The sequence below is a fragment of the Urocampus carinirostris genome, chromosome 15 (genome assembly GCF_059441175.1).
Source record: "Urocampus carinirostris isolate Australia breed hairy pipefish chromosome 15, RoL_Ucar_1.0, whole genome shotgun sequence".
Lineage (NCBI taxonomy): Eukaryota > Metazoa > Chordata > Actinopteri > Syngnathiformes > Syngnathidae > Urocampus > Urocampus carinirostris.
Window position 1 is genome coordinate 21,884,873 of NC_142363.1, and position 25,785 is coordinate 21,910,657.

Consider the following 25,785-nt stretch of genomic DNA (forward strand, 5'->3'; position numbering starts at 1 on the left):
ACGTGTCCGGGAAATGGGCTACAATAGCCGTATTCCCATAGTCAAGCCACTTCTGAACTCAAGACAACGGAAGAAGCGTCTGACTTGGGCTATGGAGAAGAAGCACTGGACAGTTGCAGAGTGGTCCAAAGTCCTCTTTTCAGACGAAAGCAAGTTTTGCATTTCATTTGGAAGTCAAGGCGCCAGAGTCTGGAGAAAGGCTGGAGAAGAGCAAAATCCAAGTTGCTTGAAATCCAGTGTGAAGTTCCCACAGTCAGCAATGGTTTGGGGAGCCATGTCAGCTGCTGGTGTTGGTCCACTGTGTTTCATCAAGTCCAGAGTAAATGCAACTGTGTACCAAGAGATTTTAGAGCACTACATGCTTCCATCTGCCGAAAAGCTCTATGGAGATGAGTATTTCATTTTCCAGCATGATCTGGCACCTGCCCACAGTGCCAAAACCACCAGTAACTGGTGCATTGACCATGGCATCACTGTCCTTGATTGGCCTGCTAATTCCCCTGACCTGAACCCCATCGAGAATTTGTGGGGTATAGTTAAGAAGAAGATGAAAGACACCAGACCTACAAATGCAAATGAGCTGAAGGCCGCTATCGAAGCATCCTGGGCATCAATAACACCTCAGCAATGCCACAGGCTGATTGCCTCCATGCCACGCCGGATTGATGCAGTAATCCGTGCAAAAGGATTCCCAACCAAGTACTGAGTGCATCAATGGACATTTTCAAATGTTTGATTTAGTTTTGCTGTTATAAAATTATTTTTTTTACTTGGTCTGAGGAAGTATTCTAATATTTTGAGATAGGATTTTTGAGTTTTTTTCAGCTGTAAGCCAAAATCAGCAGTATTAAAATAATAAAAGGCTTGAAATAGTTCAGTTGATGTGTAATGAATCCAGAATGTATGACATTTTTGTTTTTTTAATTGCATTACAGAAAATAAAGAACTTTATCACAATATTCTAATTTTCTGAGACAGTTCAGTATAAACCACAGCATAGAAGAAAAAAAACTTTTAAATTTAAATATTAATTTTTATTTTTATTTTGTAACTCATAAATTAAGTCGATGCGCTGCTCCTTCTGAATAAAAGCATCAATAGGCAGGTAATGCTCCATTATGTAAAAACTTGCATGCAACGAGGAAAGAAAAAGACTGCTTTGCTTGAGTTGCTGTTGTCTTTCTAATACTATCACTACTTCTATTATTTGGGCCTGAAGTGTGCTCTAAATCACTATATCATATATATATATAGTATATATATATATATACTATATATATATAAATCACTCTAAATCACTATATCACTATAATCTATATCACTATCCTTAGTCTCACTGTCGCCCTCCGCCATGAGGCAAGAGGATTGAATTAATAATATTCATATGGTTAGTATTCAGACATTTTGAAAAAGAAAATCCAAACATTGTGAGAAACAATGAGGATAACCTTTAACATTGAATAAATATAACCATGTATTTTCCATGACAAGTGAGGCAGAGCCTCCCCTGCCTCCCCTGCCTCTGTTGACTACACATCACTGGTAGGCTGTGGCGACCCTCTTGAGAAAACACTTAGTGATGTCCCATCTGGCAGAATTGCCATGGATAAATAGAATATAATTTACGTGTCTGACGCCTGGTGCCTGGCTGGCAATTTAACAGGACAGCTTGTGTTATTGCCTGGAGCCGCTCTTGAACTGTACTGGTTGCTAAGTTTCCCAATTTAAAAAAAAAAAACTCCTTGACCTCAGCATCTGAGGAGACTTTTATGTGTAAAGGCTCAAAAAGGATGATGTTAATAGTCCAAACAGTCCTTCTTACAAAATGAACAAACGTTACGTCCGTATTATTTCAATGCCTCGGTGCATGTGTTTCCTCCTTGTCATCACTAACATCACTTTCATACTAACGGGTAACTCAAGTATTCCATTCATCATCACCTCCTGGTTTTGATCTTCATGTTCCATCGCAACATTTTGTCACCTTTAAGGGCAGAAGCCGTTCCCAAAAACTTACATCATTGTTGTTTTGCATACTCAAAGTAAAAGAAATGTGATATTGGTGTTTCTTTTCAAAAACTCCCTGTTAAGGTAAAAGAGTTTCAAAGATAACACGTTTTATATTTCACAGACATCAACGAGTGCCAGTTGCCAGGGATCTGCAAGAATGCCGAGTGTCTCAACACCAGAGGAAGCTACAGGTGCACGTGTAAACCTGGTTTCATGTTGGACCCCGCCAGAAGCCACTGTGTTTGTATGTGTTCACTTAAAATCTTGGAAAAAATATTCCATGTTAAAATACTACCCATGTAAAACAACTTCCATATACTTAACGCCAAGCTTTAAGGCTGTGTTATGCTAAAAGCTAGTGTTTCCAAAAACTAGCTTTTCTTATGCTGAAAACGAGCTACTTTTTCCATGCTGAATGAAATGATCTTTTTTTGTACGCCAAAAGGTGACGTACATTTTTCAATTATTCACTCACTACTTTGAGCGCATGAAGAAAGCAGCAGATTATAGCCAGGAAAGTACAGTGAATTATGTATCATTTTTACAAAAATGATTATTATTATTATTCTATTGTTCTACTATTATTATACATGAAAAAAGAGGTGTTGTCATTTTTCATTCTGAAATCTAGCATTATTGTACAATACAGTAAATTACATGTGCATTTTTTAACTATAGCAATGTAATCTATGCTGAAAACTAGCTTCTTCTACACTGTAAAATAGTGTCATGTCTTCTTTGCCCAAATATGATAGTCTTTTTCAATAATTTACATGCATATTTACATAAACTGATGGATCCCTTTTATTCTTTCCCAACTGCAGGATTCAGAGTAAAATTATCTTTTATCTTTGCTGATTTTACAAAAATTAGTGTCATCTTCCATGATAGAAACTAACGTTCTATTACTTAATGGAATAAAATAGTCATGTCGTCTCGGCCAATAACTGGGAACGTTGTTAAAAAGTAGGAAAAAAAATCTTATGTCTTTAATTTACTCTGATCATCATTTAAAGTAGCGGTTTATAATCCGGAAAATATAGTGAGTAGTATTTGACATTTTTTAAAATACTGTCATATCCTATGTCAAAAAATTGCTTCTTCTTCTACCCTCTAAAATGTCTTCTTTGAAAATTGTATTTGCATCATTACATAAACCGCAGGATTCAGGAAACATGAAAAAATGCAAATGGAAATACCTTAAAGCAGTACCGTTGTCTTCAAAGCTGGAAACTAGCTTAGTATTCTATGCCCAAAAACCACCATCCTCTTTTTCGGCAAAAGCTAGCCATAGTCAATGGGTAGCATACTATATTTACTTTTATTTAAGATTTACTTACAAGAATCATCATCGAAATTGGGGGTTATTGGCCTTTAAATGCAGTAATCTCATGAACAACACAAGCGCTATCATATTTATTAGTAAATATTTATCACATGTGTATTGTCTTTACAAAAAGAATAGAATAGTTAATCTGCCATTCAATTGTCCAACTTACTCTCTTAAAAACTGAGGAAGATGTTTTTGTTGTTGACAAAGCCTATTTTAGCCTCTCTTCTAACAATTAAAACCATGTAATAATATACTAAGAACATTGAAAAGATCTAAATCTAAGCTTAAAACACTTCTATTCTATAGCATATGAATAACCTATATTTTATGTTGACAATATCTGTTTATTATTTGCCTTCATGTAGGTTTTTAGATCAGGGGATGGTGTCACAATAGTCTGTAGTTTGCAATAGTCTTTGAACTGTGCAGCCCTTTGGGACTCTTTGGGATTAAGGGCGTCACAAATATACATGACTTGACTTAACATTGTGAGTACATAGTAATAACACACCACCTCTTGCTACTGTCTCCCTAGCTGACAAGGCAGTATCAGACCAGAAGGCATTTTGCTACAGATCAGTATCAGCAGGTACATGTTCGCTGCCACTTTCTCAGCACATCACCAAGCAGATCTGCTGCTGCAGCCGTGTGGGCAAAGCCTGGGGAGATAGTTGTGCTCGCTGCCCCTTGCCCGGATCTGGTAAGTGAATTTATATCGTACAGGGTCACAGCATCTTAATGCAAACACGTCTAGCATCTCGACTTTAACTTGCAGAACAAATATTTGCTTTTTGTTTGTAGGTTCATAATGCAACATGTACTCACATGTTTAAGTTGTCAGTGCTTTTAAAAGAAAGTTGCATTTGTTTTAGTCAGTCAGCACCTTACCGTATGCCAGCTGTGCAAATAATTTCAGAATAACCCAAATGTGTTTAAATTGGAAAAAGACCAAAAGCAAAATAGTTGTCATTGATTGGTCTTTCTTTGGGTTATCGCTCATGTCGTCCAGAGAAGAAAATCCGAAACACAGCAACAGCAGCAGTGTTTTTTCTGGACTATGAGGCTCACCCATCCATCCATCCGTCCATTATCTTACCCGCTTATCCTCAGTAGGGTCGAGGGGAGCCCATCCCAGCTATCTTCAAGCAGTGGACAGCAGACACCCTGAACTGGTAGCCATGGGAGCAAGGGCACACAGAGACAGATAATTTACTCGCTCAATCACACCTAGGGACAATTTGGACTGGCCAATAAACCTAAATTGCATGTTTTTGGAATGTGGGTAGAAGCCATTTTATAAATACGATATTCAAACAAAAGAGTAAGTCATGTTCTGAAGAAAAAACTTGGGTCTGGTCCTTGTGACTAGGTAACGGGATCCTGACAACTTTTATTCCAATTTAATTTTAAGGCCAATTTTCATCTATGACTTAAGTTTCTTTCCTTGATCACCATTTTTCACTGTTATTACGTACATAGTTTTTCCAGACCCACTAGCAAGGGGTTGCTGGTCTTAGGTTAAATTGGGGACACTGAACTCACTTGTAATGGATTCCCCATAACTGAGGTTTGCTGAGCTCCTGCAGGCTGTGTGGCTAGCAATTAGCACAAAAGGGTCACTGAGTACCCAATGATCCCAAGGCTTTAAATGGGGGGTATGTGTACCCCTGGGGTCACGTAAGGGTACTCCAAGGCACCAAGTTATAATCTTATCCTTATATTGCATACTGTATTGTAAAAAATTGTATTTTTCATCAAAATAAGACAATTTCATTGAATGTGTTGACACATGAAGATACATTGAATCTGAAGAAGAAATGTTTGGGTGTAGTTTTCCATATAACTCCAAAAAACAAATAATTTACAATGATTTATGTATTTACTCCTCACAGATCATTTCAAGGAGATCTGCCCAGCTGGTCACGGATACACCTACTCCCGATCTGACGTGCAGATTTCACTGCGCCACCTTGGGGAGGACGATCTTCAGAGTACCAGACTTTCTTGGGAGGAGCAGCACCCCACTAACCCTGAGCTGCCATCTTCGCAGCCCCAATTTCCCAACTTCCCAGAAACAGCTCAAATACCGCAGTGGCCCGAGTCTCCACGATTACCCACAATCCTAGACGAAAAAATACCACAACAGCCTGAAGGTAACAACAACTGTTACGTTTATTGGGTGAAATTAGTTGTTAATGTAATACTGGAATTCCTCGGTTATTGGAATATTTGGGGCTAGAACCTGACGCAAAAACTGAAAATCTGCGAAATAGCAGTAATACTTTTATACATGCCCCTATAGGTCAAACTTACCTCGAAATGACGTCCTTACTGACTGAGAGTATACGACTGTAACAAAATAACAATTATAGATCTAGATAGATAGAAAGATAGATAGATAGATACTTTATTCATCCCCGTAGGGAAATTCACACTTCCAGCATTCTACCCCGTTGTTTATTAACAGATGAACATGATGCCCTCGGGGTGCTTGTAGCAAAGTGGATGACGTCACGCCAGTCCAAAAATTCGACATCCCTGCGGCAGATGGAAAACTTTTCTTTGTGAAAATCCAGGGATACACCACCTCGTGTTAGCAAGTCCGCCTCCTCTCCGATTCCCCCCGGCTTTCGTGTCTCTGTTTAGCGGCGTTGAAGCCGGATTGCTCCGGGTGGCTTACACGTTAGCGTCCGGAATGCTAAACGTGAGCCACGTTTCCGCAAAACACAGCAACTGCGCTCCCTGTGCGCTTCGATGTTTTCCACCAGCACTCGATGATCTTATTTGGTCGTGAGTTCGCATTTACCATGATTACGGATGGTACCGAAGACTTATAACGCCGCTTCGCTAGCTCCGGCTTTTCTTACACCATAAGCCCCTTCATCACGCCGGCACGAGAATTTTTCAGGGCAATGAGTTGAAATTCCTTGAATACACGCATTTCTTGTGCGTTAAAACCCATGTCCATAGGATAGAAGTAATCCATAGTGTAGTTGTCAAAACGGGAAGAAAAAACACCGAAGATAGGAGCAGACAATAAAACAATAGGGCAGCTGCTGGAAAAGGCAGCCAAAAACACATAATTGCAGTTGAATGAATGGTCTTTATTGTCATTATACAAAAGTGCAGTGGTAGGCAAAATCGCCTATCACGCAAAACGTCCCCGGCTCAAGACCGGGTGGAAACATGTTGGCCTGGAGAAGCCAGGGCGACTCGCTCAAGACACACCACAGGAACTGGTGCCCCTAGTGGTTAAGGGATCCAAATGAGCAACCAACAGCAAAATCGGAAGGTTTCTCTTTTCAGAGTAAGAAACTGATTTAGAGAGTAATTGGCTGACTGCAAAACAACTAAGGTTTTCTCTCCCGACGCTGCCTCAGTCCCTTCCCATTGTTCTGCCAAAATGTCCTACTTTGTCTAGATGTTCTAATGTATGCTTAGTTGACAGAAAATTTTGTTTTCTTTCTAACCAAGTAAAACTAGCAACATTTAAAATCAGAATTTTTGGAAACTTTTACTCATGACATATATCGAGGGTTGGCATGCATACATACAGTGCGTGATTACCGTAGTTAACAAACACCACTTTAAAAAGCTACCACATAAAAATATGCCAGGCTTAAAAGCTATGTCATAAAACAGTATTTTGAAGTAATGAAAGAGTCAAAAAAGGCTAAATCAAAGCAAAAAATCCGTAGGAAATCTCAATCAGCCTGGTAAGATGTCTCGGCAAGGTAGGACGTTTCGGCAGAAACCAGACCCGATAACAATCCACGGAGCACCTGCTGGTGATCATCATTTCTTTTGCGTTCTTCTGACATTCCTCAGAGTCTGATTTACTTAATGAATTTATTTTCAATGTAACAAGCTGCAAAAGCTACAAGCTGTAGTCAAGCTTCCCATTTATTTTTTGTGAATACATTGACTTGTGCGCCCACCCCGCTGTTTCACTCGCGGCATACACCAGCCTATCACAGTTGTGCACACAGACCTTCACACCCTCCCAATACACAGAGCCCTCCCTACTCTGCCCCGTGATAGCATTTGCTGTGTACTGTCTGTAAAGCCCATTGCTTGATATTGTGGTATCAATGACAATAAAGATAATTCCATTCAAAATCCGTTTAATGACCCAGCAATAACTAAAGTAGTGAGGGGTCTCTTTACCTGCCTACAGACCTGACTGCTACAGACCTAAATTTCTTTCCAACAGCATTTATTCTATATAAATTTATTTCCACCATAAACATGCCAATGCAACAGAAGGACTCAATTAAAGTAATGTTTTCTCAAAGATTGGTTTAAATCCAACCAATAAATGCAACTTGTAATTCAATTTGACCCAGTCGTTAAATTTAAAGCATTTCTCATTGATGATACATTCTCAAATTGTTCGAAATTTATATCTTAAGTGACATTTTGGTCAGGTTACAAGATTTTGATCAACCCGCAGATGATTCTGTAGATATTCATGGATAGGGGTATTACTGTCTGTTATTTTCCGTGTCAATGCTGTTCTTTTGGCATCATTTAAAAAATGACTTCATCTGCCTGGCTTGGAGCAGAAGTATATAAAGTTTATCGTCTGTGGGCAATATAAATACAAATAAAGGATACAAGGACCACCTTGAAGTATTTTTAGCTGTATTTCGCTAAGCACAAAAAATTGCTGTGATTTTTTTTTTTTGTGTCCTTTTATTTTGTTTTATTCTTCAAATAGAAACAGAAGTAGCTTTATACAGACGCTCCCCTACTTACGAATGAGATACGGTCCGTTCGATCGTTCGGAAGTTGAATTAGTATATAAGTTGCTTCAGTGCTATATTTTGTATGTTTATGGTTTGTATAAGTATGTTTCAGACTTCTATAAGTAACCTGTATTGCTTCTTACTAAAAAATAAACATTTCATAAAATAATATGCTCTATAAAGATAAATAAAGTTAAGTTTAATTTACTTTTGGAAGATGAGCTTCAACAGTTAGGCGACTTCCTCCCAAGTGGTAGAAAGTGGCCGAAAAAGATAATTTTCTCAACCGCATCAAGCTTTCCTATTCCACTTTAATTTCTAATGAAATGGCTCTCCTCTTCTTCACACTTTACACCAACCATATTAAATGGATGCATGAGATATGAAACAATAACAATGTCAAAGTTCTTAGAGCGCTGGAGATACAGTACAGTATGTTTACACACAAACTGGGAGTGTGACAGAGGGAGGAAGCCGGATTTTTTCTTCGGGGTGGATGCCGGGTGATCTCTCACAGCGCCACACTCCGGTAGAGGCGGAAAGAAGCACTACAGTACTGTCTTGTACTCGTAAAAAGGTGCACAATACAATACATGCCGAATAAAATATTTGTCTGTACCGTTGTTCGTAACTCGAATATTAGTGAGTATGGGAGCGTCTGTATAAGATTAGTTTAAAATTGTGCTAAAAACATTGTTTTTGGGGAAAAACAATGGTTTTTTTGATAGCCGTATGTTTTATGAATTATCTTTCATGGGAGCAAATATATTCTAAACAGTGAATATTTGTCTGGTGAGGCACAGTTAAATGTATGAATTAATTATCCTATATCTTAATCATCATTTGATTGATTAATATAAGTAAACAATATTAGAACTATCATTGATAAAATAAACGTTTTATTGTCTTACCTTCACTTATGAATTAAGTATTCAGTATGCGCTGCTCCTAGATGAAAGTCCAAGCAACGAGAAATAAATCACTGAATGGCTTGACTTGCTATTAGCTTGCTAATACTATCACTAATCTTATTGTTTGGGGCTGAGGTGTGAGCCAAATCCGATTCTTTGGTCTCACGATGGCCCTCTGTCATGAGGCAAGAATATTGCGTGCCTCACACTGCATCTGCAAATGCTCAGTACTGAATTAATTTACATGCTAATTGTAATAATAATTTTCATAATATGAAGTGAATATTGCACTATTTTAAAAAGAAAATCCACAAATTGTGATGTTAAATGAGAATGAAATTCAACACTGAATATCCATACATGCTACAGACCTGAAAAATGGTTATAGGGTTACAGGTAGCCCTCAGGCCTTAGTTTTGCCTCGCCTGCTCTAAATGGTCCTTGGACATGATTGTAAGTGAATAAATTAACATGATTAATGTTTCTCTATGGTATAGTATATACATATCTTTAGAAAATGCATTAAATTGCCTTTTTTTCTTGTCATTTTCTTTCAGATGTTGACATTCAAAGTCCGGTAAGTTTGTCCTAACTATTCAAACCTCTTTTAGATTTACTCTTCATTGTTGATTTTTGTTTGATCCCACAGGATATTAGGCTTGTATATAACAATAATATCTACACGTAGTTATATATAAATGTAAATTGTTACAGTTTTTTAAAATAAATATTAATTTAAGTATAATCAAATTGTGTTTCAATGTGTGCTTGTTTTTTAGCCGGCTGTTGTGACAGACTCACCGTTGAAATATCCAGGTATTGTTTGGCATTTTTCATGCATATATTACAATTTAACAACTGTTTTTTCCTTTCAATTTTAAAGACCAACTGGGATTTACCATCATCCCATTCTGGAGATGTTTTCATTTAATATATTATCTCCAAGCCCAGTGTTTTTTGTGCTCCGCTCGTGTGCCAGAGAAAACAGTTTAATTGTGACTGTTCTAAATCTGCTATTGTCCTATTTTTTACAACAGAGAAAAGTCAAAATTGTTTTTCTTTTCATGTCGCCTGTTGAGTGACAGTTTAGAAGGTCATTTCTTTGTAAAACAAGCAATACATAATTAAGGGGGAGCGTTAGTGGTTGTATCCTTTTATACTCAGCCCAAATACAGCATAGCTAACATTATTCTTCCTCCCAGAACTTGCTCCAGACTCAGCAGTCAAACCTGATCCGAAAGAAACAGGCCAGACAGACTCGGGTAAATATAAATGTAAAAATATTTATAAAGAAATATAAAAATCCTATGTTAATAAATACTCCTTTGGTCGAATATTTAACAGGCATTGATTAATTTGTTTTGTTTCATCAAATCATAAACAGACATTTTTATTTTGGCAAACTATTTTTGATGAGTTGTTTTATAGCTGTCTACATCCCATAAGTCACAATTTGATAAAATATGTTATGCTAATAGTTAGGATTGCTAAGTTTAGACTATAGTGGGTACTCAAAATAAGGAGAAAATATATCAATGGATTTTGAACTTTCAAGAAGGACCAGGAGGAAGGTCTTTCAGATAAGAGAATTCCATCCAGTCCTAAAGACCAGATCATGGATGCACCGAAAATGTTCCTAGCCAATAATCCATTTTCAATTTTGACTGAAAAAAAAATCGGGGAAAAAAAAAACTTCCGAAAGAACAATGTTGTGATGACGTCATGATAACTGAGAGGCGAGCCCTCCCTCCTTCTATTGTTTTATTGTGAATGTGTGACATTCAGTGCGTTCGACTTCGGCAGTCTATTTGCTGGCACTGAGGTACATACGGAGAGAGTTTAATTTGCTCTTCGTCTTCTTCTAATTCTTCTTCTTCATATTCTTCTTCTTCTTCATATTCTTATTCTTTTTATTCTTATTCATATTCTTCTTATCATTCTTCTTATTCTCATTCTTCTGATTCTTCTGATTCTTCTGATTCTTCTTCTGATTCTTATTCTTCTGATTCTTCTTCTTCTTCCTCTTCTTCCTCTTCTTCCTCTTCTTATTTTTATTCTTATTCTTCTTATATGAATATTTTATTTTGGTTCATATGCGTGTATGACTTGTTTGTTGCATCATCTGTTCCCTCCTTTTATCATTTTCTTGGTAATTTTCACTCTTCTGTCAATTAAAGCTCAAATGCCTCAGAATAATCTACTTCTAAAGTGGGTGCATCATTTACACGCTTGTATTTTTCAGTATTTCTTTTGGCAAATCAGTGCAAAATAAGAATGTGATCGCTATTATTATTACTATTATTATTACTATTATCATTATTCACTTGATTCATTTTAGTTTTTTGGCCAAGAATTTCACATTTTGTTTTTGTTTGGGCCCCAAATTTTGGTGCATTCCGGTTTTTGGTCACATTCAGATGGTTGTTTTAAGACAGCTGTCCAATCCTGTTCATCGATAGCCTGTTTTGAAAAACAAACAACAACAAAAAACCTGGTGGGCTGCCGGGCCTACAAAGCACTATGGGAAACCCAAAAATGTATATGTATATGTATACGATTCATGTAGTCATTTTCTGGACTTTCAAACATACATTATTCATACATCTACAGTTTTATAGGTATAAATAATTTATGCTACATATGGTTTTGTTTATGAATGGCAACAGATTGATCCATAGATTTATTATACCATCACTTTTAAACACAAAAATTGTATGTTCTTTTTTTATTGCACTGAAGGACATGTAGCATAACGTGCAAGTAAGCTTTGTTGTCATTTATTTGAGATATGATTTGTTGAGATAGTTTATGACCTTGTCTTTTAGCGAGCGTTGACAAGTGCGCAAGCACCCCGTCCATTTGTGGCCGTGGGAATTGTGTTCCCGTGCAGACAGGCTACACTTGCCACTGTGAAACAGGATTCCAACTCAATGCCCTGCAGACCAACTGCATAGGTAAGAAACAGGCGTAAGAACCTTGTAGATGCTAACCTGGCATGTCAGTGGAACTTGCTTTTGAATTTTGTGGTGCTGGTCCATCTGATTTAAAGCATTTTGAGCATAATTGTTTTAAATTAGGGGTATCAAACCCAATTTCCATGGGGATCTGGTTCTGATTATGCTGCATCAGGTTTTTTGCAAGGAAAGCAATGATAAATAACATTCCACTAGTCAATACAAAATACAGCAAATATAAAAGACTAAGAAACCACAAATATGTAGTTGGTGAGTAAAGACGTCTTATTATTATTCATAATATATATGTGTATTAAGTTTTTAAACTTTGATAATAATAATAATAAAGTTTTGTAAAACAATTATTATTTTTTTCCTGCAACCTACAGTTGCTATGAAAAAGGTAATTCATTTTATGTTGTTTACCTAAACTGGATTAGTTTGTCCACCACAACTTTAGATTTTGTATTGACCAATGGTTCTGGTTTATTTTGCTTATTTATGTTAGCCATTTTATAATTGTGTTATGTAACTAACTGTTGTAATATTGTATTTCGTTAAAATGCGCTGAGCTGTTATTCTCCTCAGAAAATCTATTTGACCCAGTTTTTTTATTACATTTAAGTAGATGTGAATGACACAACACTTCAATCAAAAGTATACACATTGAGTCAATTTGATAAAACATTTTGTGTAGTTTCTTATGATTCCATCCATTTTGTGTATGTTATTTTAGACAAATTGATTTTTTTTACATTGCATATTTTCTTCAGCAAAACAACAACAAATTTTTCAGTTATAAAATGAATTTATACAATAAACCTATTCCAATTTTGAGGGTTACTGTTAGGTAAAACATATCAGCACCTGGGCAGCACGGCGGAGCAGTTGTTAGCGCGTGTGTGGCACAGTTCTGAGGTCATGAGATCGAACCTACTGAGTGGAGTTTGCATGTTCTCCCCGTGCTTGTGTGGGTTTCCTCCCACATTCCAAAGACATGCATGTTAGTTTATTTGGCTGGTCCAAATTGTCCCTAGGTGTGAATGAGTGAGTGAGTTGTTTGTCTCTGTGTGCCCTGCGACTGGCTGGCAACCAGTTCAGGGTGTCCCCCTTTTTTCTTCACCTATTTCCCTAGATTTCCCTAAGATCAGTGTTATAAGATTCATCTGAAGAAAATTGCAGTGACATGTATCTTGTATTTTCTCTCTCTCTCTCTGTCTCAATAGATGTAAATGAGTGTGAGGACAATCCCTGTGAGGGGAAAGGCAATTGCATGAACAGCTACGGCTCTTACACTTGTCAGTGCTTCACCGGTTTTAGCCAGGTGATCACCCAAAACAGGAAGTTCTGTCAAGGTAACAATAGCGTCACCGCTCATGAGGCTTTTTTGGATGTGTCTACAATTGTTTTATTTACTTTGTTTGCAGACATCAATGAGTGCAGCATCCCCAACAAGTGCCCCAACGGTCACTGCATCAACACAGAAGGATCCTACACCTGTGAATGTGACAACGGCTATACCCTGAACTGGAGAGACCAATGCGAAGGTGACGCACAGAAAAAACGTCCTCTGCTCACTGCAGCAAAATCTTTATACAATATGTTATACTTTTACAGATGTGGATGAGTGCCAAGATCCTAGCACATGTCCCAGTGGAACTTGTGTCAATACAGTGGGTTCATTTGAGTGCCAGGTCTGCAGCCCTGGTTTCAGGCCTATCAACAATAGATGTGTTGGTAAGGTAACACTGACGAACATAAGCCACATCATCTGAAGTGTAATTAAGATATGGGCGAGTACCATTACCGGGTATTAGTATAAGGGCCAATCACCATCCTTTTTGATATTGTCGCGGTATCGGTACTCGTGATGATAGCTGTTACTGATATCAGCTGCCTCCTGGAGGCCAGCTGTCGCAGGGAACCTGAAAATAAAGGGATGGTAAACTTCCATTAAATCAATGTATTTTTTAGGAACTAAATATATATATTTAGCCACTCCTAGTGGTAAATAAATGTAACTATTGTATATACTATTTCGTTTTTAAACACTTTTAGGTCAACAAATTTACATTTATTTTACAGAGCATGAGCCTTACCTAGAGCTGACAGAATTGTCCACCATCTTACTGCTACGGGTAGCCCCAAAAAATGAAGAGAAAAAAAGAGCGGTTTGGTCATTTTTAGTCTCCTTAGTTTGTATTCCTCCCTGTGCTTTTGAGCACTCGTTTTGGTTGCATTACACAAAACAGCCATATCTAATGGTCAAATAATACACACTGTCCCTTTAAGTCAGGCATTTTTAGGAAAAATGGTTGTTTGTGTTTAAAATGCATTAAAAATATTTAAACTACATATTTTTGAAGAGGGAAGTGAATTTAATTCACAAATGTTATTGGTATATGGTATCAGTATTGATGCCTGTGGAATATTTTGTATAGGCATCAGTATTGGGCGTTTGCAAACATATCCATTTTCTGATGATAGAACTTTAAATCCCTCTCAAATCAGGCTACCAACGTAAGTTTCCAAAACGAAAAAAAATATCAGTAAGTATCAGCATTTATACAGATACCTGGCATCAGTACTTTTTTTAACCAATAATGATTCTTAAAGAAATTCTAAATTACTGTAAACAACAATAACACTATTTAGTAAAAAAATTATGAAGTAATGATTTTTTTCCCCCAGTTTCTTGTGTATTTACCAAAAATCGTGGCATTTAAAATAGTTAAAAAACAACTTTAAAACACAACACAGTTTACCAATGCATTACTCACTCCAAAACATCTGTTTCAGTTTATCCTTTATTTGAAAAGGCTTGAAAGAAAATAAATATGTAACCTTTTACACAGCTGAGTAAAAAAATAAAAGTAATACTCAAAAAATGACAACTGTGGTACTGGCCCAGCATGCATATCATAACTTTTGAGTCGATTTTGCGTAGAAAAACCCGAATCGCTTTGACAATGTTTTCATCAGTACAATTTTAAAACACTTAGGAACTTATGTCTTACCGTTGTGTTAGCGTTTAATGCATGAAAATTGATCAGGTTGTTGAAAAGGGTCTTGCATTGAAATTGATATCCGCTTTTTCCAAATGCATTTGCCAGACCAGTTGACACGGCAACGAAACCTGTCGGTAATAAGCTGCTGACATCTTGCAATTCTACACCCAATTAAATTGCACTAGTTTAACAGATTTTTTTTGTTTGGATTTAAATAGAATGCATTTTTGTTTTACTTCAAACAAGCTTGGCTTGGAGGTTTTTTCTATGTGCAAGTCCAACTTTAAAAACCAAAGTGTTGACGGCCCTCCAACACTCTGAGTCATTTTGGTGCTTTAATGCAGTGGTCCTCAACCTTTTCTCTACCATGTTTTTCTTCAAAATGACACCGACACTACTCTTTGGTGGCTTCGCTTTGCCATTGCATTTCCTTTTCCTTTGTGATTAACTGCATTCGTTTGTACAACATTGTCCTATGAAGCGTCATCGCCTCCCACAGTACGCGCCCAAGAGGACAGGTGCATGCTACACTAAACAGATGACTCCGAAATGTGTATTAGTGCAATGTTTATATATCAATCGAGGACATTTTTTAGGGGCAATGCAAACAATTAGGTTACAATTTTGATGCAGCAGGGGTAAACCAGTAAAAGCTGTCGGGCCCTGCTGTTGAACAGAAGAGTGTGTTGTGTCACCCTGGCCCGAGTGACATGGCCGCTTTCTTGTGTCCCGTTTCATCTGGGGGGACCAAAGCATGACCAACTTGGGTGCCGAGGTGCTTAACTTGTTTGGGTGTTTGGGCATTTGGGTTGGCCATGGTCCAAATATTTTTGTGTGTGTTTTTGCTACTTTTTGCTTTTTTTATTTTCTTCGTTATTGTATGTGTTTGTCTTGCTGTCGGTCACTTCTCTCGAGGGGTATGACATGGGTAGATAGATAGATAGATAGATAGAAATTGTAATAGGAAGAACTTCCTGCAACTGAAAATGTAAGCTTCATCTTCATTTTTACCCAACACCTATAATGGAAGAGATTTATTTATGTATTTATGTACTTGTGGCTCTGCAAAATACCTGATTTACACCGGATTTCTAGGTTAATGTTATGTCCTGAAGAAATAGGGAAATTGTCTTAGAAAGTGCTTTAATTTGGCCATTAAAAACGTGTATGAACCCTGGATTATTGTCAGATGATCAATTATTGCTGAAATATGCTTATATACTACCTCAAAACCTCAAGTATAACACGTACCCAAAATTCCCGTTTTTGAAAGGTAAAAGAAAAGGCTTGTATTCACGAATAACTATTGTATAAGCAAAAAATAAGCACGCTGTTTATTTCTGGCCTGGTGGTTGCTGACCTCTGCCTTCATGTACCAATGTAATATTAGCTCAACAGTCTCTGTAAAATCCACACTATACATACTCACTGTTATTGTTGATCTTCCGATATCAGTAGCGCCCCCCAAAAAGGAAAGATTGTTTGTAATACCTCACTTTGCGTGAGTCCAAATATTTTCCCTTGGCTGCAGCTTTGAACAAACATTTCTTTTCTCTGGGTGAAATCTTCGGCCAATGTAATGTGGAGTCCGGCAGGATTTGATTAGCGCTTGAAGGTTGGGCGAGGGGGACATGGCAGTCAGTAGAGATGTACGAGGTCGAGGTCAAACGGTCAGCTTCTGACTGTGTAGAGGTCATGACTCGTAAACAAATCTTCTCACTCTAGCGCATATCCTCTCGTTGTGGTCTATTAGATTTGAATGCCCGTAGCACGTGGTGTGTGTTACGGCAAACTCATCGTTGCACAGTTACATCACAAATCCATGAACTTTCACCTCCCTAATTTGTTTTGGGAACTTGAGCTTCTGTTTTTTTCTATTTCAGACATGTGGAAGTTAGGGGGCTAGCATTAGCAACAAGCGTCGCAGAAGTAGAATACAATTGATACATCAAATGTATATACTGATTATTTGGACCCTTTAAGATTATTTGCGTGAGGTAAAACAAACTAAAATGCATAAAATACATCAAAACAGATTAAAGTCAGTTGAAAGATGGGTTTTGATAAGAGTTTTTATGTTTTCTAGGGTCTTCGTTTCTAATAATTTGTGTCAATGAGTTCCACAGCTAGCAGTAGCGGTTAGTGTTGCAGAAGCAGAATATTTCTCACAGACCAAATTCATTTAGGGGTAATTAATTGTTACCGGTTGGTATGAAGGGCATCCATTTGGATTTACATTTCTAAAACACAAATTTTCGTTATCACTATGTTGTTACTGTGTTATTACTAGGTTGTAATTATTAGTTAAATCAATCATTAAAACGTGTCAGTAAGAAATGAAATCTCCTAGAAAATTGCAACTCCAATGACTGGCGAGCTATTTTAAGAACCTGTTTGTGGGCTACCTAGGTATTCCTAGGTGGCTACCTGGTACCCACATGCACCACGTTGGAGACCCCTGCTATGAAATGATTTACATGAGATACATTTAAAAAAAAAAACAGCCAAATATATCAAAATACATAAAACCTAAAAGATTGGGATATAGTGATTATCTGGACCCTTGCATGAGTTAAAAAAACTAAAATGCAAAAAAAAAATACCTAAAAGCCTGAAATTTTAGCAGACATCTAGGTAAAAAAGATGGACTTTGATGAAAATTTTGAATATTTTTACTTATCTATATTTGTAATGTGTCTGTATTCCCAATGATTTGTGGTGATGCTAGGCCTGAGAAACTGTGTTGTATCTTTCTTTTTTTCAACTCTGAAATTCCAAATGTTTGACCACGTTTTAAACTAACTTTATTTCTCCCTAACCTGAGCTTCTGTTTTAATTTTCTGATACAATTAATTTTAGTGGGCTAGCATTAGCAACTAGCATCATAGAACCAGTGTAATAATCTCATCTCATCTCATCTCATTAGCTGCACCGCTTATCCTCAGTGGGGTCGTGAGGGGGTGTTGGAGCCCATCCCAGCAATCATCGGGCAGTGGGCAGGGGACACCCTGAACTGGTTGCCAGCCAATCGCAGGGCACACAGGGACAGGCAACTCACTCGCCCATTCACACCTAGGGACAATTTGGACCGGCCAATTCACCTGAAATGCATGTTTTTGGAATGTGGGAGGAAACCGGAGTGCCCGGAGGAAACCCACGCAAACACGGGGAGAACATACAAACTCTGCACAGGAAGTCTGGAGCTGAATTTGAACCCACGCAGGAGGTTCCCATGACATGAACTGTGCAGCACATTCGCTAACCACTGTGCCGCCGTGCTGCTCCAGTGTAATAATAATATATCAAATTCATATACTACTTTTTGTGCATTATAGACGCTTTACCTGAGATAAAACCAAGTAAAATGCAGAAAAATGCACAAAATCCGGAAAGATTAAAGATGTATTTTGAAGAGAGTTTTGAGTTTAGTTCCTGTGATTTGTGGCAATGACTTCCATAGCTAGCATTAGCGGCTAGAATTGCTATACCCTCAATCCAGGCTTTAGCAACTGTGCTGTTTTATCTGCTAAACATTGCTTATTTCAAAATGCAACCGAGCTGATTGCTAATTATGAAGTAAAACGTGTGTTTTTGTCTCGTTTTTGTTATGCTGTCTTCCGATGTACAGTATATCTGAACAAGGACAGCCTTGTTAGCTGAGAAGAACAATCTGTGGTTTTTGGCAAAAACATTTAGAAAATTACCATCCAGATTCCTATTAGATACTGGCCATTTAATTTTCCCTGCATGTTGACTGTAAAAAGAACACATCAAGAATCACTTTGTTAGTTTGTAACAATCTGGTTTAGGATTTAGAGGCTGCTGAGAGGTTAAAGCTAAACATTTTGTCAACATAATCCTACTGGCGTTTATCCGGCATAAACAGGCAGTTCCCAGTTTTCCGAAATCAGTAACAGCAACTTGCGCCCAATTGGCCGGGTCAAAGATAAACCAAATTGCCGTTGTGCTAGGCAACAACTCCATTGCCTTGTCAGAAATTATCAAAGAAGGCCAAACAAAACACATCTGTGACTCTCCTTCTTTTGCCTCTATTTTAATTCCATGCATCACTTTTATCTATTATTTTTCAGCCACTCTTCATCCTTTCTGTGTTATGCAACGTCCATTCATCCTCTGACTTTTTATTTTGTTCCTGAAAAGTCTTGCTGTTGTTAACATTCCGCTGCAAAACAATATCTCCTCGCAAGTTTTTTTTTTTTTCCTTTCAAAAGTAGTTGAACACTGTACTGAGTAAAAAGACTGCTCGTAAAATGCCTTAATGAGATCAATCTAAAGCAGTGTTTTTCAACCTTTTTTGAGCCAAAGCACTTTTTTTTTATTTAGAAATATCTTAAGGCACCCCGTCCGGAAATGTTTAAAAAAATAATTCCCAGCACCAGTTTTATGTTTTTTTTAAAGCTTAAATTACTGTGTTGCCCTAGATGACACATAAGAGTTTTGTTTTTCATCATTTGTGGCTCAGTATATTATACGTGATATTAATTTTGGTTGCTAAATTTGCCATTTTATTTTATTATATTTATAATATCCTATTTTTTAAGATGTTCTATATATTTTGCCTTGAAAAAAAAACAAGAATAATCAAAACCTATCTGAGAGTGGAAAGATTTCTGTCGCGAACCAGAACAGGATCAGGACCCAAACGCATTACGTTCTCACACAAGTCAAGTCAAGTCAAGTTTACGGGAAATGGGTTCTCATAACGTTAGGCAGCGGTCTGGCGTGGAAAGACAGGAAGCCAGAGGCCGACGAGATCGATACCAATTGCCCGAGTTGATATCGGACAGATGGGGTTGATACCGGACAGCACGGGACAGACAGGATAGATAATGAATCAGGATATCGAAAGTAAACAGGACAAACTGGACGAAAATAATAAACAGGACAAAAATAGACTGAAACAAAACTGGAAACCTAAATTAAACGGGACAAAATAAACGGGAACAATACCGGACAGGAAATACCAACACGAACAGGACAGAGTCGAAACCCGTGTCTTGCGGGGCAGAAGTTCATTGACAGGCTGACAAAGGAGGCGTGAGAGCGCTGAGCTTAAAATAGACAGAAAGCCAATCTCTCAACGAGCCGCAGCTGGCGCCACACGGGCGGTGCCAATTGGGCGCCATGGCAACCGTGACACTTTTTTAAAAATACGCACTGACATTTTCATTTTATTTTTAAATTAAGAAGAAAATTATGATTAAAATCAGCAAAATTATTGCAAGATTTTTACATTTTTTAATTTTTTTTTGCAGTGTGTTTTATTTGACCATTTTATGATTTGGTACATAATGGTTGTTAATACCCATATCAAAAATATATATGTAAAATGATGTTGCTCGATTGTGTAGTGCAACCAAAAAATGAGTACCATAAAGCACATCGAAGAATACAAACTACGGAGACTCAAAGTGACAAAACCGCACCATTTCTTTTGTGATTGTTATGCACAGCTTTACACAAGGTTTCTTTTTTTGTGGTACCCACATCAGCAAAATGGCTGACAGTCATGTCAGCTCCCTCTAGGTGAGCCTCATGTTATTTATAATAAATACAAATTTCTCGACCTATGAGTATTTAAAAAAAAAGCATATTGATACAAGAGTTCACGTATTTTAGCTTATTATTATTATTATTATTATTGTTGTAATTAACTATTTTTTCTTGTTTACCAATAGGAGGCTCTGGATTAGGGGTCGGGAACCAATGTCTCGCGAGCCATAAATGGCTCTTCACATGAGTACATGTGGCTCGGTGATAAAATAATACGCATGCAAATCTTATTCGTAGCGTTGCAAATCTGATGAGCGTGGAGTCGAGTCTTGCGTGCATAACTGAGGTGGCGCTAGTATTAGGAACGGTTCGGTCCAGTAAATGAAGAGCATACTCCCCACTACAGTTTGCAGTCGAGGATTCACAACAACAGGTCTCGTTTTAGCTGCACGTCGCTAAGGAATCCTTTATATGTAAGCTCATTAAACCATTTAGGTTCACTGTTGACACTTGATGATTAAAAAACCCACAGAAAAACTGTAATCAGCCAGAAATGCCAGCCAAGCACATAGAGCAATTTTTTGGGTGGAGCGGTAGGGGTTGGCAGAGACATGCACGCAGCGCACCTTTGTTTGTCCAGTGCAGTTAGCACTGAAGGTAAATACGTCAGTATCCTCGTTTGCAGTATTTAGGGACATTTTTATAAAAGACCTCTGCTTGCACCTTGTTTTGAAACCATTATTCATGAAAAAATTAAGGTCAAACTTAGCCTCAACGGTCTTGCGGGCGGGAGACAAGTTTAAAGTGGTATATTTGTTGACATGGCATTATTCTTTTTTCATAAAATATATCAAATCAACTAACGTCACGGGCAGCACGGAGGCGCAATGGTTAGCGTGTGTGCGGCACATTTCTGAGGTCATGAGCTCGAACCTCCTGTGTGGAGTTTGCATGTTCTCCCCGTGCTTGCGTTGGTTTCCTCCGAGCACTCCGGTTTCCTCCCACATTCCAAAAACATGCATGTTAGGTTAATCGGCCGGTCCGAATTGTCCTTAGGTGTGAATGAGCGAGCGAATAGTCTGTCCCTGTGTGCCCTACGATTGGCTGGCAACCAGTTCACGGTGTGCCCTGCCCACTGCCCGAAGACTGCTGGGATGGGCTCCAGCACCCCCGCGACCCTGCTGAGGATAAGCGGTGCAGATAATGGATAGATGGATCTTACGTCACACAGTGAAATAAAATGCCATGAAAAATTAGATGTTGGCGGTTTTGCTGAAATTTGTCTTGAAATAAATGATATGGCCAACTCTCCCTTCCCCCCCAAAAGATCTATATATTTTGCTACCATGGCTCTTTGGGTGAAAAAGGTTTCTGACGCCTGCTCTATATAATACACAAGTTAAATATACGGTGGTACCTCATGAGCAGATTATCACAGTAGTAAATAAAAATAATTATGTGCTGCCACCTACTGATGTGGATGAATGTTACATTCATTAAAAAAGCAAAGATACCGAAAATGGCATGTTTTTTTTACAAAGATAAAATTGGGGAATTTACGACACACTACACAAGGTCTCAAACACTGATTTAAAGAATGCTTATTTTACACCCTCATGAGGCTTTCCCTAATTGTTTTTCCTACTAACACAGTAAAACAACCGCAGTTGCTATTTATAAAGACGATTTGGCAAACAACTTTTATCGTTTCAAAAACACCCGAGGCCTACATTTGAAACCTAAGGAGAAAAAATAACGTAACAATAAAACAATTGCATTGTCCTCTCATGACCTGCAGATTTGAACGAGTGCCTGAACCAAAACATATGCGGCCGCGGAAGGTGTGTCAACAGCGAGGGCTCCTATAGGTGCAATTGTTTTCAAGGGTACAAACTCACTCTGGACAACGTATGCCAAGGTAAGTCCTTAATGGCCTGAGAGGTCCGTGACAAAAGTAACAGCTGTGTAAATAGTTAGCGCACGTGCTACTGCAGAAGCTCCTTGGCAAAGCTTTCAAAGAGTCAGTCCGCATGCTTTTTGGTGTGTGTATTTCTTAGAACTTAATTCAATGTTCCGCTCTTTCTTCTTTCCAGATGTGAATGAGTGTCTGCTTCCGGGGATCTGCCTTCACGGGCGCTGCGTCAACATGGAGGGTACCCACAGATGCACTTGTAACCAAGGTTACCAAGTCAGCTCAGATGGGAAAGCATGTGAAGGTACGATGTGCACAAAACATGTTTTTTTCCTGTATCCCCACTTCAAATGTTCACGTTTTCCCCTTCAGATATCAACGAGTGTGCGTTCCCTAAAAAGTGTCCTGACGGAATTTGCCTCAACACACCTGGTTCCTTCACATGCCAAAGTTGTAATCCTGGCTTTGAACCTTCTGCGGATGGGCTAAGATGTCAAGGTAGGATTTCTTTTCATAATTTTGAATTTAGTGAGGGAATGCTATGTGAAGATGCTAATAATAATTGATAAATTGACAATAAATTTGTTTTTAACATTTTTTATGGTCAATGAATTGTTCACATCCCTTTGCTATAAAACATTTTTGGAAACATTATTCCATTCTCATTGCCAACAGGAAATATTGGCCATTTTTGTGTGTGTCTACGATAATAGAAGATTGTATTTTATTACTTTGTTGAACAGATAAAAACTAAATTCTGATGAAAAGAGGACATTCAGTTTGGTAATTTGACTTTATTTTTCAGAAATATATGTAATATTGGTCAGTCATGATTTTTTTTTTTTTGTTAATCTTTATTAATTATAATATTTATGCATATGAATTGTTAAAATGGAATTTTCAACAGGGAGGGTCAATACATTTTTTTTAATTCAAAATGACCAATTGGTCATCGATAATTATACGCGGAAGGTATAAATCTTCCCGCCGCAAAAAATAAAAATTGAATTATATTCCTTTTTTTATTTAATTTTTTATTTCAACACAATCATTTTCCTCAAAATTGCAGGGAATTGATACATGTGGATTTTTTTCTATTTTTGAGAACTCATATTAGCCATCGTTTGAAATAAAGCTGTTACATTGTGTCGATACTATACCTGGTATGTGTAGGTGCCTATGCCTAAAGTTAATGGTTTAACAAAAGAGCCCTTTTTTGTATCTTATCCAAAGCTATTTTAGAAGTAGGTGTTTCCAGCAATGTTATTTTCCTTTGGAGAATGATTCCAATTTTTGCAAACTATCTGACAATTTATAGTCCAAATGTCAGAACCAGAACAGATGGTAGACCCGAACGCGTAACGTTTCACACAAAGCTTTATTGGAGAATCAAGGAATTCAGGTGCGGCGAAACAAACAATAGTGATCCGGTCCTCGCTGGGCAGGAGTTGGGAGCTCACGGGATCGGAGCCTGGTCTGAATGCGGGAACGAGTGGAGTTGCCGGGACGGGCGATCGGAGCGTGGTCGATGTGCAAAAAAGGGTCAAGTAGCCGGGGCGGGAGATCGGAGCGTGGTCGATGCGCAAAAACGGGTCAAGTAGCAGGAGTGGGAGATCAGAGCGTGGTCGATGGGCAAAAACGGGTGAAGTAGCAGGAGCGGGAGATCAGAGGGTGGTCAGTGGGCAAAAACGGGTCAAGTAGCCGGAGACGATCGGGAAGTCAGGGACAGACGAACAGGATACAGGTGAAGAGGGGACAGACGGGAGCCAGAGTCAAATAGTGCTTCCCTTGCGTTTGCGGAGGTTAGCTGACGGACTGACAAGGAGTGAATAGGGTACTGAGTTTAAATAGGAGGGGAACCAATCAGGCAACGAGCAACAGCTGGCGCCAAACGAGCAAGCACAGGTGAGGGCAATGGGTAATGGTGACACCAAAAGGGTTACATTGTTTGATGCTGAAGACAGAGAAGGCAGGTTTTCAAAATAAAGGCAGAAAAAGAAGAGCAGTCTTATTTTCAGAATATATCTTAGCTACTGTTAATGACTGTAGCAATTAGGAAATGCTGAGATGGTTTAGCATCATTGTTTTACCTAAAGGGTCGTCCATTAAGTTGATTTTAAATCTCATACCAAGTTAACCATTAATCATCAAAGGGGTTGCACGGTTGAATAGACAGGGATCAGAATTTTCCGCGGATTTCCGCTGTTTTTGAACCCCAAAGGCATTCCGACTTTTTCACTTTTTCTCTTGCGTAGCAAACAAATTCAAAATCCGACTGTCTCACTCTTTCCTTTATTGCTCTGGCGCACCCTGGCGGCCGTTAGAAAAATTGGCCGCATTGTCGCACAAGCTGCAGGGACTGAACTGCATTTGAACTTATCTTGCAGTATTTACAAAAAAATCAGTTATGTGGGCAAATTATTTTAATCTTCTAAAAAAAGCCCTGGTTAATTCCTGGACGCTGGCTATTTCAGCTGAAAATGAAAATCTCCATTCTGATCCCTGAATAGAGCTCGGTTGGACTGACAATAGCTTATCATCCTTAGGGAAATCTTGTTCAAACGGCTCAACGTTCTCCTAAGGCAGGGGTGTCAAACTCATTTTAACTCGGGGGCCACACAATAGAACAAACATTCTGTCGGGGGCCGGACTAGTAGATTAAAGAGAAAGAAAAATAGAGATAAAGAAATAAGAGAAAAGAGGGTTGTGAAAAGGAGAGAGGGCGGGACAAAGAAAGAAAAAGAGAGAGAGGGAGAGTGTGAGAAACAAAAAATAAAAAGTCGTGAGAGAGGGGGAAAAGAAAGGGAGAGGAAGAAAGAAATCCAACGAGAAATAGAAAGACAGAAGTATAGAAAAGAGAGAAGAAAGCGCAAAGGGTATGAAGAGAGAAAGAGAAAAGAGGAAAAAGGAAGTTAGAGCAAAAGACGCTAAAAGACACAGAGAGAGAAAGAGACAAACAGCAACAATGGAAGAGAAAAAGAGAGACACAGAGAGTGAAAGAGACAGAGACAGAGTGGGAGAAAAGGAGTGGAAAAGAGAGAGAGAGAGAGAGAGAGAGAGAGAGAGAGAGAGAGAGAGAGAGAGAGAGAGAGAGAGAGAGAGAGAGAGAGAGAGAGAGAGAGAGAGAGAGAGAGAGAGAGAGAGAGAGAGAGAGAGAGAGAGAGAGAGAGAGAGAGAGAGAGAGAGAGAGAAAGAAAGAAATACAAGTACAGTGTCTTTGTGAGAGGCACCTGGCTTTGGCAACATCAAGTTGACATATTTCAACCTGCAGCTTGTTTTTCTCTTGCGCTTGTCTGTGTGTTGTCTTGCGGGCCGGATTCAATCCCTTAGCGGGCCTGATCTGGCCCGCGGGCCGCCTGTTTGACACCTGTGTCCTAAGGCAATCAATTACATTT

The 25,785-nt window shown here is 38.4% G+C and overlaps 1 protein-coding gene across 1 annotated transcript in view; it reads left to right on the forward strand.

Moving 5' to 3' along the window:
- The window catches only part of LOC148351833 (latent-transforming growth factor beta-binding protein 2-like), a 151,868-nt gene that overhangs the window by 88,150 nt on the left and 37,933 nt on the right, over positions 1 to 25,785 (forward strand). The window contains exons 10-22 of the mRNA XM_088353965.1: positions 2,132 to 2,254; positions 3,879 to 4,043; positions 5,236 to 5,496; positions 9,560 to 9,579; positions 9,782 to 9,818; positions 10,205 to 10,264; positions 11,828 to 11,956; positions 13,183 to 13,311; positions 13,384 to 13,503; positions 13,574 to 13,693; positions 22,277 to 22,396; positions 22,572 to 22,694; positions 22,763 to 22,888. Of these exons, the coding sequence (XP_088210091.1) occupies positions 2,132 to 2,254; positions 3,879 to 4,043; positions 5,236 to 5,496; positions 9,560 to 9,579; positions 9,782 to 9,818; positions 10,205 to 10,264; positions 11,828 to 11,956; positions 13,183 to 13,311; positions 13,384 to 13,503; positions 13,574 to 13,693; positions 22,277 to 22,396; positions 22,572 to 22,694; positions 22,763 to 22,888 (1,533 nt within the window). The remainder of the gene's footprint in view (positions 1 to 2,131; positions 2,255 to 3,878; positions 4,044 to 5,235; positions 5,497 to 9,559; positions 9,580 to 9,781; positions 9,819 to 10,204; positions 10,265 to 11,827; positions 11,957 to 13,182; positions 13,312 to 13,383; positions 13,504 to 13,573; positions 13,694 to 22,276; positions 22,397 to 22,571; positions 22,695 to 22,762; positions 22,889 to 25,785) is intronic.